Consider the following 16,624-nt stretch of genomic DNA (forward strand, 5'->3'; position numbering starts at 1 on the left):
AAAGTGGCCCGGTGAAGTGGCAAGGTCATGGGATCATGAGGACCTAACTGGTTGGAGTTGGAGTGCAGGAAAAGAATGAGAATAGGATTTTTGGAGTAAGACAGGGGAGTAAGTAAAGAGAGAAACTGAGGGAGAGATAAGATAAAGGAGAAAAAAGAGAAGAAGAAAAATAATAATGGGTAGGGAGAGAGAAGCTGGGCAACTGAAAAGCTGCAAGCGTAGGAGAGATTCAATTAAAAAATACCCCTGACAAGGGGTGCACTGCACTAAAATGTTTAACTGTGCGACAAATATATTCTCAGTGGAGTACTAACATGATAGGCTTTGTATGCAGTGTAGTTGTAGACATAACAGTCCCAGGATATTAGGCAGACAAGATGGGTGTGGTAATATCTTTTATTGGACCAACTTCTGTTGGAGAACAGAAGTTGGTCCAATAAATGATAGGCTTTGTCAGTTAAGATTTTGAAAGTTGAATATAATACAAATACATTAAGAAAAATACCATTCACTATCTTGTACAATCCACTAATAGGAGAAAGATGTTTCTATCATTCAAACAGTGGTGCAATTCAATGTGTTGTGCCATCTACAATAGAGAAAGATTAACAGTGCAATATGCTTTGGAAAATGCAACACAATAAATTAAACAGTCAAAACATAAATCAGAACTTTATTGAATTCTTACTTTGCATTCCATATGTAACAGTAATACTATGTAAACACAAACTAATCAAACTTGCAAAAAGTTACATAAGAAAAAATTGAACACTTGGAAACTTTTAATATCTCGTACAGAGATTCGCCAATAGTTTGGAGATAATTTGCTTACAGGAAGTTTGACAATGCTTTTAATGCTGAATATGTAAACAATAAATAAATGGAGGAATGGTAAGGTGCAAATACCTGCCTGTTTGCACACCATAGTAAAACAAGCTCATTAGGACCGGCACATTTGTAATTGTGACCGGATTCAGAAAACTAGAGTATTTGATAATGAAAGAGACAAGTTTATTCAGCAGCTGTAAATATCGTGGTCAGCTAGTATTTGTTAAAACTTTGGAAACATTTTAATAAGCAGCCATCAGCATTTATCTGGGATTTAAATACTTTTCTTCTTTTTCTTTTCAGAGTCTTCTTTTTCCTTCTCTATTTCTGCAACTTGTGATTCAATATCCTTTGCACTAAAAATCTGAAATGGAACATAGGACAAAGAATTATATAAAGTATAACTAATATGGATTCATCTGCACTTTTTTAATCCCCATATTCATTTACATTTCACAGCTCCAGAATGTACTCCTGAAGTGTTGAAAAAAAAGTTTCAAAAGCTCCCCTCTGAGACACAAATTGAGAGAACCAAACTTGTGTGAATTTTTTGAAGTCAAGATGTGTGTTTATACAGATTTGCATTTATAAACCAAGCAGATTAAGAGACTGCCAGAGATGATTATTTTCGTTATAAGTAAATTCACAGGCCAGATATTGTGAGATAGCTGTACTATGAGCTACTCCAGTAACAACTTTAATGGCAGAAGGCAATTCTGGCATGAACCTAGACTTCTTCAGTACAGACTGGCAATTCTGTCAAATTATGTGTGAGGGTTTCATTTTATTGGGCTGTCCACTAGCAATTTAAATGAGTTTTGTGGACACTCACTCAGACCTCCAGCTGGAACCAAATCCTAATAGACTCTTACCAGAAATTAAAGGCAAATGGTTTATCTAATAATGCCCTTAGTTCTTTATAAATATGTTGTTACCCAAACCTTCAGATTGGTTACAAGTGTTAGAAATCCATATAATATCACTGAAAGAAGATAGCGAATATAAGAATTAAAGCCATGTTTATGGACTGGGGGGGAAAAATGTCTATGCGATGGTGCCTCTACCACCTTCATAACAGAAGGAAGAATACTAATGGCCACTTTTATCTATGATGGAGATGGCCAAACTTATTGACCCTCCTAGCCACATATGACAATCTTCAGAAGTTCGAGAGCCGGGGAGCAACTGCCGGAGCTCAGGGCTTTAGTCCTGTGGGAGGCACCTGATAGGGCTCGGAGCTTCAGTCTTGCTCCTGCTGAAGCCCAGAGCCATGGCAGGTGCGCTTCACAGGGCTGAAGCCCCAAGACCCCCAGCTGGGGAGAAGCCCATAACCCATCACGCCATAGGTGGAGAATGGGGGGACTTAGCAGGCTCCGTGAGCTGCACTTTAACTGTAAAAGAGTCGCACATGGCTCATGAGCCACAGCTTGGCTGCCCCTGGTCTATGAAGTACATGCCCTACTCTTTCAAAGGGTTAGGCAGTGTCCTCATTTCCCCTGCATTCCCAGAAGTAAGTGTCCTGGGGGGCTCCTGCTGAGTTGATGCACTTTCTGGTCTCCTATGTTTAAGAAGAATTAATTCAAACTGGAACAGGTACAGAGAAGGGCTACTAGCATGATCCAAGGAATGGAAGATCTGTCTTATGAAAGGAGACTCAAAGAGCTTGGTTTGTTTAGCCTAACAAAAAGAAGGCTGAGGGGAGATATGATTGCTCTCTATAAATATATCAGAGGGATAAATAACACGGAGGGAGAATTATTTAAGCTCAGTACCAATGTGGACACAAGAACAAATGGATATAAACTGGCCATCAGGAAGTTTAGACTTGAAATTAGATGAAGGTTTCTAACCATCAGAGGAGTGAAGTTCTGGAACAGCCTTCCAAGGGAAGCAGTGGCGGCAAAAGACATATCTGGCTTCAAGACTAAGCTTGATAAGTTTATGGAGGGGATGATATGATGGGATAGCCTAATTTGGGCAATTAATTGATCTTCAACTATTAGTGGTAGATATACCCAATGGCCTGTGATGGGATGTTAGACGGAGTGGAATCTGAGTTACTACAGAGAATTCTTTCCTGGGTGTCTGTCTGGTGAGTCTTGCCCACATGCACCATATTTGGGGTCAGGAAGGAATTTTCCTCAAGGGCAGATTGGCAGAGGCCCTGGGGGTTTTTCGCCTTCCTCTGCAGCGTGGGGCACCAGTCACTTGCTGGAGGAGTCTCTGCACCTTGAAGTTCTTCAACTACGAATTGAGGACTTCAGTAGTTCAGACATAAGTTAGGGGTTTGTTACAGGAGTGGGTGAGTGAGATTCTGTGGCCTGCATTGTGCAGAAGGTCAGACTAGACGATCATAATGGTCCCTTCTGACCTTAAATTCTATGATTCTATTACCTCCACTTCTCCAGGGCTTCACAGAAATAAACCTGTCCTAACAGGGTGTCTTTCCTATCACTCTATCTTTGATAAAGCACATATGTAATTTTGGCTAAAATTCTAGCCAGCTATCTTCAATTGACAATTCATCATTCGATTCACTCTGTGCATATAGAATTCACAACAGCAATGTATAGATGTAAAAGTTTACTGAACTTGAGTCTACAGGATGTGGGTGTTACTACAGGAAGTGGTGATACATTGCTAAGGGTGTAATGATGAGTGCAGTTTATAGAAGATGCGTTTATTCCAAGAGTGTGTACACCACCATTTATCTTTACAAGTCAAAATCTTTTAACAATATTGCCAAGAATTTATTCTAGAACTGGACTTCTTTCAGATGCAGCAGAAATAATGAAAAGTTACAATATTCCAAAGAAATTCTGTCATTTGGGACTAAGTACTAAATATCACATCTTACTAAAATTCCAGACAACTCAAACAGTTAAAATTGCTTAAAGAGATTATGACAGGTTTCAGAGTAGCAGCCGTGTTAGTCTGTATTCGCAAAAAGAAAAGGAGTAATTGTGGCACCTTAGAGACTAACATATTTATTTGAGCGTAAGCTTTCGTGAGCTACAGCTCACTTCATCGGATGCATTTGGTGGAAAATACAGTGGGGAGATTTATATACACACACAGAGAACATGAAACAATGGGTTTTATCATACACACTGTAAGGAGAGTGATCACTTAGGATGAGCCATCACTAAGTGATCACTCTTACAGTGTGTATAATAAAACCCATTGTTTCATGTTCTCTCTGTGTGTATATAAAAATCTCCCCACTGTATTTTCCACCAAATGTATCCGATGAAGTGAGCTGTAGCTCACGAAAGCTTATGCTCAAATAAATTTGTTAGTCTCTAAGGTGCCACAAGTACTCCTTTTCTTTTTAAAGAGATTATGTACACTTATCTATTATGGAGGTAATATATGAAGAAGAATGGAGTTGTTTATTCCAAAAGAAGGAAAATACTCTATGGAAATCTTATTTTTTAATTGTCATGCCTGGAGTCTGTCTTTTCCACTGTAATAGCAGCTACAAAAAGGGTCACAAAATGTTTGCCAGAAATATTAAATTGCAAAAATGCTTCTTTAGAACTGTACAATATCAAAATTTACTATGAGTCTCGCCATGTAAGCTACATGATAACATTTCCCATACAAAAAACAGAAAAGGATGTTTTTATATGCTTCCCCAAAACTGTTTCCTGCACTGAATGTTTCCAACACAGCTTCTTATAGTACAATATAAATTATCAGCAGTTACTATATAGCTCACAGAATCATCAATCTATAGAGACGCAACAGAAGTCACATAATATTGTTTTACCAGATGTTAGGGACACTTTATACTTCCAGTTGAAATGCACAGGTGTAAACTGGAATAATTTTTGTCAGAAGATTCTGTATAGAAATCATCATTTTATTTCTATGTAATCAATAACTCATACCTGCAGTGGTTGGTTTCTCCTTATTATTGCAAGTTCAATGTTTTTTCCACCAGATTGCACAACCTAGTATACAACAAAAACATCATTACAAGTATGTTACAAAACAAAGAAAAACAAGCTTTTCTGAAAGCATATATTGTATGCATTCTACTGGATTACATACTTCTAGCAAAGCTCTTATTGCTAATTTGATAGCTTCTTTGTCAGTTGCTATAGCTTCTTCTGTGTAATTCTTCTCCAAAAATTCACGCACAGTTTTAGCATTGCGACCAATTACATTTGCCTGTAGAAGACACACAGTTATGTATCTCACCATGATGTACATTAATTTATTTTACCAAATCAAACCCATTTGGTCTGCACACATTTCCCACACAATACTGATTTGGCAATTCCCCCACTATCATTATGTAACATGTAATTTGGGTTTTGCAATACTGGCAGAAAAGACTTTATTTCACTGTTTCCATGTGGAATACATCAATATTTTCAAGATTTCCAGGCCTTTACGTTTTTAAGGAAAGAAGACAAAACAGCATAATAAACCTTGTTAATTTGAAGCACTTTGAGAATATCGTTAGTGATCCTAGGTCTTGTAACACCTGAGGACATGAAAATATTAGAACAGTGGTTCTCAAGCTTTTTCACGCCAGAACCCCCTTTTACGTAAATTGACCACGCTAGGACTTCCTTGCTGTAACAGGGTGGTCTCCCCATTTAAGGGCCTGGGGCCAGCAGTCCTGTGCAATTATCAGACCCAACCTATAAGGGGCTAGGTGATGCCTATAAATGGAAATAGAAAGCTTGAAAGAGTAGTAACAAGCTGTTTTTGAGCAAAAGTGAGACAAATAAAATTTAAAGTAAGGTAATTTTTAATGACCTGTAACTCATAAGGTTGGACCCACTATCTTTAAACATCTCTCCTGCTCTCAGAGTAGATATGGTAATTTTTCAGGCCACGCCTCCATTTTCCCATAGAAAAGTTTAAAAGGAGAGGAGGAGTTTGAAATAGGGATTTATAATGGAATCTGGTTTCAACATTCACTATGGAGAGATTATCTCTTCATAATCTATGACACCGTACATGCAATCAACATGCAATATGTTTGCTGTTGTATATATTTTAAATTTTTTTCCTTATTTTTGCTGTGGATTCACTAATTCTTTAACTATAAGGCTAAGGCTACATCTATACAGCAATTCAACATCCACAGCCAGCCCAGTTTGTCTGCCTTGGGCCATGGGGCTATGCAGATGTTTGGGCTTGGGATGAAGACCAAGCTCTGGGACTCTGCGAGGGGGGAGGGGCCCAGAGTTCTGGCTCCAGCCTGAGCCCGAACATGTACGCAGCAATTTTTAGCCCTGCAACAAGTCAGCTGACCTGGGTCAACCATGACTGGGCTCTGGGTCTTTTATTCCAGTGTAAACGTACCCTCAATTAGCTTTGGTGCTCAAACAAACTAGTCTTCTGAAAGCATGGAACAGAATCTTTGATTATGTGAATCTATAGTACAAAATGCAACATTAGACTTCATTGAGATACACTGCCTATGCAATATTTGCACTAAGATAATACAATTTATGAATTAAGTTGGAGCTTACCTTCCAAGAATGATATGTACCAGATGGGTCTGTTTGATACAATCTGGGACTACCATCATCATCAAAGCCCACAATCAAGGCAGAAATACCAAAAGGTCTACGTCCATTGCTCTGTGTATAGCGCTAGGAACAAGATGTAAAGTTTCAACATTTTTACCTTCATGGAATGTTATCAGTCTAGTACATATGAAATAGCATAAAACTGAAAAGACTCTACACAGCAATTTAACCTATAACTGATTATTATTAACAACATACAATTGGGAGAATGCAGTTCCTAAATATTCTGGGATTAAATTCTGCTCTGTGTTATACTGGTACAACCCTAGTGAAGGTGCACAAGAGTAACTAACAGCAGAATTTGGCTTTTAGTGAGACACAAAGTACACTATAAAATATTCTCAACTAGGTCTAAACTAATTGTAGGAATTTAAAAATAAACATACAGCTTAAATATTTTTACATATGAAGCTATTGCAAACAGGGTGCAGGGTACTGTTATTAGCAGATTTCAACAGTCATCTCCCCATAGACATATGATTGATTAGACTATTCCTAACTGTTCCACTAATATGAAGAAAGAAGGACATTTTGAGACTAAGGGTCTGCATCTAAGTGTTACCTTAAATTTAGCACTTCACACTATCTAGTACTGATCTGAAAAAGGCTTTTTTAAATTTGTTTATCTTAATTTTTGTTATACAATAATATATTTTCATTTCCAAATAAGGTAGGAAATATATGAAAGGGACTACAGCACATGAGAGTAGAGCAGGAGCGATATTTGCAGGTGGTCCGCCAAACAGAAAAGTTAATAATGGAAACTATTTTCTTGTGGAAAATACTATTACTACTTCTTTCAAACACTATTTACATTCTTAAAAGTCCAGTGATAGAAAATTTAACCAGGCTCCCATTTTTACTGGCAATCTGACACCTGGTTTCTATTTTTACTGCTGTGAAATAGAAGCAGCTTGTTTGTTTTTAAATAGTGTTATCTAAAGGCCCTTATAGAAAACTAACAACACGTAAGATACTTACCTGCTTTAAAGATGCTATATAGCGTGTTATATATTCTACTGTGACTGGATCCTCAACAGTAAGTTTATGGCTTTGACATTCCACACGGGCTCTGTTAATTATTATTCTAGCATCAGCAGTCAGACCTACATAATCATAATTATCAAATATGTTACAACAAAGTGAATATTCTTTCTTTATCAAACAATACATGTATCATTTAAGAAGAATTACTTTTTTTTGCCCTCTTGCCTTGTGAAAGTCACTTTCCTCTGTCTGAGACTGACTACAGAAGGCAAACTGACGGTTCACAAAGTATGGTCAATTGCACAAAAGCAAACAAACTGAGAAGGAAAGAAAAAAATAAAGATGAAAAAACATTGTTCTCTACTTTGTTTAGTTATAATAATCTTCCATGTTGCCTGTAACCCTAGTAGGCAAGACATTTTGAGACAGAAGCTTAATTTAAATTGACAGGGTATCTTTAAATTATCAAGTGGGTCAAGTGACAACCAAAACTTGTTACACCTTCTTCTAGAATAAAATACACCCTTATGTCCTCTTCAAAATGTCTTTCCACTCTAATCTCTCAGACCTCAATCCTGCAAACTGAGTCAATGAGGGCACTTGTGTGCTTAATATTAAACACGTGCACAAGTATTTCAGGATCTAATTACATTACACTTCTTCTTTTCTCATAGAAAAAATGGTGCAGCAAGGTGGGCACTGAAGAGCTATTGAGGCAAATGGACATCTTAAGGAGTTCTTGCTGAATCTTCCATAAAAACCCTAGCAGTTTTATTCATTTATCATTTTTTATAACAGTAAGGGCTAGGGTAGGTAAATGACTAATTATGCTCTCTGTATGTACATGCATGCACGTGCATATGTTTTGAAATTTTAAGGACCCCTAATTGATCCTTTCCTTTTCCTTCTATTCTGCAGGCAGAAATCTCACCCCTGTTCAGGCAGATTCATACATAATCAACAGAGGCACTCAGGCCTAGCAGGAGCAGGCTATAGAAGCTACAGTAGCCCTAAAATAAACAAGGGAAGGGAGAGCTGAAAGGACACCACCACAGCCTAAAAAGAGGGGTTCCAGGGTCTCTCTGTGGTCCCCTCTCTTCTCTCTCCCTGCAAGGAGTAATAGGGAGGGAATGGGAAGCTGCAAACATGTAAACAAACCGCTGAGTTCTTCTTCCCCCAACCTTTTCTGAAGGGGGATGTTTGTCTAAATGTCCCCCAAGCTAGTCCTTGGTGGAGTGGGGGGGCAACAGGTGTTCACACGTGCACGTGCACCTCTCCCCCCCTCAGTTGCCTGTCTCATGCATGGGAGGATATTTCTCTCTCTACCCTCAGAAAGTGATTCCAGGGGCAGACACAGTGAAGAAGAAAGGGATAGGTGTGCTTTTCCAGTCCCATAATATCTCCCTCATATTTATGGGGTTTTCCCCAATATCAACCCAATTTCTTTTTCTGGGATGGAATCACAGGTACAGTGTTCTCTTCTCCCTTCTCTGGTCTGTGTAAGCTGTTGCAGCCAGCCTACAGGCAGCTTGCTGCTCCAATTGGCCACATCACTGCTAATTATCTACATATCTACCTGAACAAGAGGGAAAAAAAAGGAAAGGGTCAATCAAAAATCAGAATTTTCTAAAAGATCAAATTATTTCCCACCAGCCACTGAAAAAAAACTTCATTAGGCAGTGATTTCTGGTCACTACATTCAAACCTATGATGTAAAAGCAAAAGCCTTACCAGTCTCCTGAACTATCCTGACCCTCTCAGTAATATTTTTTCTTAAATCCAGGAACAGGTCTTGAAAGGCCTCTTGCACAACATATATCTGCAATAAGATGCTCCATAGAGCAATAACTCTATAACCAATACCTGCAAAAGCCATGCAGACATGATCATCAAGTGCACAAATCTTTCTCACAGTTCTTTCTTCCTGAAGTTTGGCAACAGACTTTCTCTCTACCCCCAATACAACTATGTCCAGCCCTCGAATTCCAACCTGTTAAGTCATCATAAAAAAAATTAACCTTAGAAACATTTTTCATCATTAACAATATAATGAAGACATTATGATACTTAGGGTAAGAATGACCCTTTACATTTAAGCCCCCAAGCTATGACAATGAAATTATGTATATGCCTAATTCTTTGCTGAATAAGAGCACCCATGTCTGCCCAGGCACCCCGACCGACCTGACCAAGGCCGGCCAGAGCACAGAGGAAATGATGAGGATCGCTACTAGTCGTACTGCACTATCTTCTGCCACAAGGCAATGAGCTGCTGCTGGGTAGCAATGCAGTCCCACGTCTGCCAGCACCCAACAGACGTACAATGAGCTGAGCGGGCTCCATGCTTGCCATGGTATGGCGTCTGCATGGGTAACCCATTAAAAAAGGCGCAAAACGATTGTCTGCCGTTGCTTTCCTGAAGGGAGAGAGGGAATGGGGGCCTGACAACATGTACCCAGAACCACCCACGACAATGCTTTTTGCTCCATCAGGCATTGGGATCTCAACCCAGAATTCCAATGGGTGGCAGAGACTGCAGGAACTGTGGAATGGTTACCCACAGTGCAACACTCCAAAAGTCAACGCTAGCCTCGGTACTGTGGACGCACTCTGCCGTGGTTTTAAGTGGGGACACACACAATCGACTGTATAAAATCTCTTTCTAAAAATTCGACTTCTATAAATTTGACCTAATTTTGTAGTGTAGACATACCCTTAGACTGTTACAGTCTCCACAGTGATGGTACTCAATAAGTAACAAACAATAATATTTGACTCTCTGTTAGAAATGAAGATGATAGGTATGCTGCCATACTGAGAAACTGTGGATGTCTTATTTATTATTTGTATTGCATTTGCACCCAAGAGTCCCAGTTACAGACCAGCATTTCACTGTAGTAGGTGCTGTACAATCACAGAACAAAAAGACAATAACTGTCCAAAGAATTTACAATCTATGTATAAGACAAGTTACAAGAGGTAAATATCGTCAGACAGAGGAGCAGAAGGAACCAATGAGACAATATTGGGCAGCATGATAACCTGTAGTATCAGCACACCAGCTGCCTAACTGATGTCAAGATTGTTTTGTAGGTATCATGGCAAAGGAGAGTTTTAAGGAGGGGTTTTTAAAAGGATAAAGATATACTTTGTGGAGGTTTACAGGAGGCTCCAACCATGTGTAAGGGGCAGAATGGGAGAGATGGGCAACAAAGGCTGACATTATTGTAATAGTGGAGACAATTTTCAACATCTCAGTATCGAGTGAGAGCTTTGTTTCTATCTTTCTTTTATTTATTACTTGGTATTTTCTCCCCATTCTAATCAGAACTTATTCCCTGGATGACTGAATCACTGTCAGACTTCAAAGTGCTCTAAATACTCCAGAGGGCATTCTGTGCCAAAAAATTAAAAATTCTGCACGCAATATTGTAAAATTCTGCAAGTTTTATTTGTCAATAAATAAATGCAGAGGCTCCAGCATGGAGCACAGGCCACTGACTGCACCAACGTGAGAGATCACCCTTCAGCTTCCCCACTGCCAGGACTCAGGCTGCACCTGAACCTGACACAGCACAAGGCTGGGCCTGCCCCAGAAATACCCTAGGGCCCAGTCCCTTTGCGCCAGGCATGGGGCAGGCAGGTTCAACCAGGCAGGATCCAAGTGTGGAGGGGCTCAGTGTGAGGGGATCCAGGTGTGGGGTGAGAGGATTCTCTGTGGGACAGGTGAAAGTGGCTTGGGACTCAGCGGAAGGGTCTGGGTGTGCGGGTATCAGCAGGGGAATCCCAGTGCTGGGGGAGTGAGGCTTGGTGGGGTCTGGGTGCAGCTAGTTGGGGGTCAGTGGGGTGAGGGTCTGGATGTGGGGGCTCAGAGTGGTGCAGGAAGGTGGGGCTCCTCCGTGTGTGGGTTTGAGTGCAGGGAGCTGGATCTGGGTGCAGAGATGGGGGGTCCAGAAGCAGGGGGTCTGTGTGCAGGGGGCTCCAGATGCAGGGGTTGAGGTTCAAAGAGGTGGGGTTTGGGTATGGAGGGCTGGGAGGTTCTGGGTGTATGGGGTGAGGATTGGTGGGAGTGTCTGGGTTTGGGAGGTCTGGATGCATGGGGCTTGGGCAGTTGGGGGAGTAGCTCCCTGTACAGTGACCCCTCCACTCACAGCTGAGGAGCAATGGGGGCAGGAAGCAGGGGAGGATGCTGAACTTCCTGCAGCTGGGGGAGGTTTCTGGGGGTGGGTCTGACACAGCCCCAGCGACTTCTTGCAGGGGAAGAGGAAATCCCGCTCTCTACTGCCTCTAGCCCAGCCAGGATTAGCAGCTGATCCCGGGTCAAGGTAGGAGCCACTAGCTGGGGTGTCTCCAGATCTGTGGTGATTTACCGCTCCACTGGCTGCTCCGGGTGCCTGAAATGATGTACCTGCGAAGCTAGGGAGTGGTGCATGAACGCTCTTGCAGCTTCCCTTTGCTTCCCTGTCAGAAAATCACTTTTCTGCGGGAAAGCAAAGATATCTGCGGGGAAATGAATTCTGCACACGTGCAGTGGTGCAGAATTCCCCCAGGCCTATCTAAAGGTGAAGATGAATTAAAGATACAGTAGGGTATGCCGAAGAACAGAGTTTAGGAGCTGCTCAGTCCCAAGATAGAGTCAGAGAGCTCAAAGACATCCACTCCTCCAAGACAGAGCTTCCAAAAACCAGTACCACTACCCCAGCAGGGGAGGACAAACAAACAGAAGAAATATGCTCTCCTTTCTTTTTTTTTTTTTTTTGGAGGAGGTGGGGTGGGGAAAGGCAAGCAGAAATCATGGAGATGCCTCAATCCCAGAAGCTCCCTTCTCCCACTAGCACCCAAGAAAAGCAGCTCAGAGTGTAAAGTGCCCCCAAACCTCATGTCCCTTACATTACACAACTGACTAGTGACAAGCATTCCAATATCATTCCCCTATCACCTTCCCAAAACTAAACCTTAACTGCATTCTAACCAATGACAAGCGTCTCCTGACATTTTGTGTCACCCTTGAACACCAATATAGCTCAATTTCACATGAGGTAAAAGGTCACAATAATAAATGTAGGAAGCATTACAAAAATATGAAGGTATAAGCTGGAGTTTTAGAATGTTGAGGAAAGATATACCCAGTGGTCTCATACCTTCACTGCATCTTACAAATACACACTGTAAAAATGCCTATCCTTTAAAAAGTGACAGTATGTCCATCAATTCTATTTGTTGCAGCTTCCCAAGACATTTTAATTAGTTGGGAGTTTTCTACACCACAATTTTCTAAACACTGGGCGATAAAAAGAATTCTATTTTGACATAGATGTTGTTTGGGTCACAAAAAGGTTTTTCCCTACAAATCAAAAAAATTATTACAGTGCAGTTATGGTAAAAAAAATTACTACATTAAAGGTCATCTTCTTCCTCAGTTATATCTATTTACATTACTGATAAAAATACTACTTTTTTTTTACTCCTGCTAGTATAGCTGAGTTACTATAGGTGTGCAAGTAACCTGAGCATGATCCTACCTTGCCATCCACATGAACAAAATAACTAATCAAGCTCTAATTGTATAATTTTTATACTGGTGATAATATGTTACCCAGAAAGAACCCAACTTGACTAAACTTCCAGAGCTGACAATAAGAAAAATAATTGTTTTACTTGTAAGTTGAGCAAATACTAGATGGAAGTGCATGAGAGACAGACAATTACAGAATGTCACAATGGTAGTTTTACAGAATAATTGTTCAGAGTAGAGCCACACTTTAAATTTTCTTACAGAATGGATCTAACCATGGGGGCTAGCAGAAAAAAACTGCAGTTTCTTTAAACAAAGAAAACACTAAAATGTTATTTTTTCCCATGTTTTTTAACTAACTCTTTTTGCATGGTGGTTAAAATGTGTGTCGCATGATTCTACAATGTAGCCTTAATACACATGTGCAACCTGAAAACTACAAGTTCTAACATGCAATTTTCTATCTTGATGCAAATGGCAACAGGTCAGATTGTAGTGAAGGTCTATTTGTAAGTACACTATAGGATGTCTGTCTCTTTTAGAGCTTGACTTCTCTGTGACTTTTCTGCATGATCACATCTAGCCCTGCAAGTGTGTAAACAGTTCCTTCTAGACAGTCATGAACTAGGCAAGGAGTCACCTATTCCGTGGGTGGGATACCTGAATCAACATTTTCTTGTCATTACCTAAGCCTGGATCTCCCATATGTCTATGTACTCAATGCCACGACACAGATCAAGCCAGAGGATAGTGTGCTAAAACCAATCAACCCTGCAGCCACACCTCTGCATATTACAGACAACCTGGCTGTCTGCTCTGTTTTATGCATATTTTGGTTGGTACTTGGGCTCCTGGCAAATTGCCCACATGGGTCCCACAGCTACACAGTTTGGGCATCTCCTAGTTTACTACACCCGTAGCGGCACCTTCCTTCATTTTTAGTGGGGGTCAGTGCCGTGAAGTTATTGGCTTCTATTAAAAAGCTCTCCCTTCCTGCAGCAAACCATCCAGGGCTGGTATCACGAGCTCTGAGGAAAACTGGATGGAGAGAGGCCTTTGTTGATTTGTTTTTTTTAAATGACACAAGGCTCCAAAAGGTAAATGTCACTTTGAAACACACCCCAACAACATCCTCCATCCCAAGCAGCGATGGTGAGACTCAAAACCTGATGCCAGGAGGGAGCCTCCAGCTCCTTTCTCCTTATAGTTTGGGGCAGTCTCTTGGTATGTACTTGGGGCAGCGGGTCACACCATCAATGTGTGTCGTGTTGCTCCCATGGGCGTACAAAACCACAACTCTCCCTGACAAGGGAGTCTCTCTCTAGCCCAGCCCCACCCCAGGGGGGAGTCTCTCCCTCTCTGTCCACCCCCACCCGAGGGACTCTCTCCCTCTGCTGGCCCCTGCAAGAGTCTCCTCTATCACAGCCCCCTATGGGGAAGTCTCTCCCTCTCCAGCCTCCCCCCATGAGGGAGTCTCTCCGTATCCCAGCTCCACCATGGAGGAGTCTCTCTCTTCTGGCCCCCTCCCCAGAGGAGGAGAATCTCCCTTTTCTCCAGCTCCTCCCCATGGGGGGGGGGTCTCTCCCTATCACGCCCCCAGGAGATGGGGAGCCTCCTTTCCTTCCCCACCCTCACTCTGGGGGCCGGTCAGTTGCCACGGGCTCTCTCTCTTCCCTGCTGGCAGCCCAGCGAGAAGGCGCCGGGGAGGCAGGGCGGGCGGGCGCTGCCGCGGGGACCGGCTGCACAGGGCGCACTCACAGCCGTGGAGCCCTTCTTCACGGCCTCCTGGGCGTACTCCACTTGGAAGAGGTGCCCGTCCGGGGAGAACACGGTGATGGCGCGGTCATAGCGGGCCGCCATGCTCCTCCTGCGGCCGCTCCCGCTCCGGCTCCGCGCACCTGCTGCTCGGGGCTGGCGGGCTGCTGTTGTGGAGCCGGCCGGCGGGCGGCTGCCTAGGGAGGGCGCCAGCGGCCGGGAGAGGAGCTCTGGGCGCTGGCCTGGCGCAGGCAGGCAGGCTCGCTGCTGGAGCCAGCCCTCAGGCGTAGGCGGCTTGGCCCTGCCAGGGCCCCAGCGCGCCCGTTTGTCTTCAGAGGGAGGGCACGGGCCCCGGCTCTTTGGCAAGTAAACGAGCCTTTCCCCCCTCAGAGCTCTCCTCGCCCCCAGGCATTCGGGACGGCACAAACCAGCAAAGGAAACACCGCGGGGGAGACTGGAAACTAGCGTCACTTCATTACAAGTGGACCCGTGTAGACACAGGACAAAAGCTGCAGGGCGGTTGGAGCACGGCCGGCCCCAGGAGATCAGAGAGACAGGGAATAGCTTTGATTGGCCGCCCCAGGAAGAGCCCTGGGCAGCCTGAAGGCTTGGCTTGCTCTCCAGCCAAAGGGCCAATGATGAAAGCTAACACCTGACCAACTTTGGCACCTTTTTAGAGTGATATTCAGCAGCTGTTCTGTCCCTTTTTAACTCTAGAGTCCCCCTCCCCACTAAAAAAGTTGCCTATTCCTCTGTAGTCCCATGCATTTGAATGGAGTTAGGAAATGTATCCCCAATTCCCCACCACAATGCTCCTCCTGTCTGTAGCTTTCCCAGATGCACAAGCAAACACCTCCTCCTACCATTCCCGAAACCTACTGGCACTACCCCAGTCCTCCAGCTGGAACTGCAGGGTCTGAGCCCCGTGCCCATAGGGAGCCCTGTTTTTCCAGTTGTAGGATTGAGGCCAATTTTGGCACTGCCACTTTGATAGTGTTACTTGAAAATCTGCAAACAAGGGCACCAGACTGTGACTTAGGAGACCTTGGTTCAATTCCTGGTTCTGCCACTGACCGGCTTGGTGATCTTGGGCAAGTCACTTCACTTCTCTGTGCCTCAATTTCTTCACCTCTGAAATGGGGATAATGGTACTGACCTATCTTGTAAAGCACTTTGAGATCTAAAGATAAAAAGTGCTACATTATTATTTTAAAGAAGACATTGCTTGAAAAGAAAAAAATATTTAAGCTTGTTTTTGTGTGGCATCTTTTAGAAAGCTCACCATTTCACCTGCTTGCATATTAGAAGTATTTGTGCAGTCCAGGCTGGAAACTTGGGCCAGAGAAAGGAAAAGAGCATTTTGTAAATATTCTAGCTGTTTTTACTAACTTTGGCCCTCATCCTGCAAACACTTATGCATGAGCTTAACTTTACTGCTAGCTGTAGTCCTGTTTTCAATGGTAGTGAAGTTGAAAACAGGACTACAGCTAGCAGTAAAGTTAAGCACAGGCATAAGTGTTTGCATTTTCAGAATCTTTGACTTCAGTTCTTCAGTGAATCCTATGTCCTGGTGGAGTCCCATTGACTTAAATGACTTCATCCTCATGCCGTCTCATCACTTGCTGGATTGGGATTAAATGGGCGGGTTATCACAGGCTAAATCAAGGACAAGGGGCACAGCACTGATTTTGATGGGATATGATTATGCTATGTAAGTCTTTTTTGGTTTCTTTTTAAAGCTTGTTACATGTTAAGATATTGTACTTCTAGATTCAGGTTGAGAGTGAACCTCTGGATATTGTGTATAGGGAGGGCTGAGAAGAAAAGGATCTCTGTTATAATCCTTCATAAACTCCCCTATTTTCAGTCACTTATAACTAATGATAATATTTTATATCCTAATTGTGCAATATTATCCATCTGTGCAGATCTGATTGCAGGATCAGGTTCATAATAATTAATACTGAGAATTTTTTATAAATAA

At 42.4% G+C, this 16,624-nt stretch overlaps 1 protein-coding gene across 2 annotated transcripts; it reads right to left on the minus strand.

Moving 5' to 3' along the window:
- Window positions 1-656: 656 nt before the first annotated feature.
- PSMA8 (proteasome 20S subunit alpha 8) lies at window positions 657-15,307 on the minus strand. 2 transcript variants are annotated; one of them, XM_038390636.2, is made up of 7 exons: window positions 14,644-15,300; window positions 9,234-9,360; window positions 7,365-7,489; window positions 6,324-6,446; window positions 4,885-5,004; window positions 4,722-4,784; window positions 657-1,192 (listed from the first exon to the last, which is right to left on the minus strand). In XM_038390636.2, the coding sequence occupies exons 1-7, from the start codon at window positions 14,743-14,745 to the stop codon at window positions 1,103-1,105; spliced, it is 750 nt and encodes a 249-aa protein (XP_038246564.1). In that variant the 5' UTR covers window positions 14,746-15,300; the 3' UTR covers window positions 657-1,102. The 2 variants fall into 2 exon arrangements, with proteins under 2 accessions (XP_038246564.1, XP_043363884.1); XM_043507949.1 differs by lacking the exon at window positions 4,885-5,004 and having other exon boundaries at window positions 14,644-15,307.
- Between the last annotated feature and the right edge of the window lie 1,317 nt (window positions 15,308-16,624).

This window comes from Dermochelys coriacea, chromosome 2 (assembly GCF_009764565.3).
Source record: "Dermochelys coriacea isolate rDerCor1 chromosome 2, rDerCor1.pri.v4, whole genome shotgun sequence".
In the NCBI taxonomy this organism is placed as follows: domain Eukaryota; kingdom Metazoa; phylum Chordata; order Testudines; family Dermochelyidae; genus Dermochelys; species Dermochelys coriacea.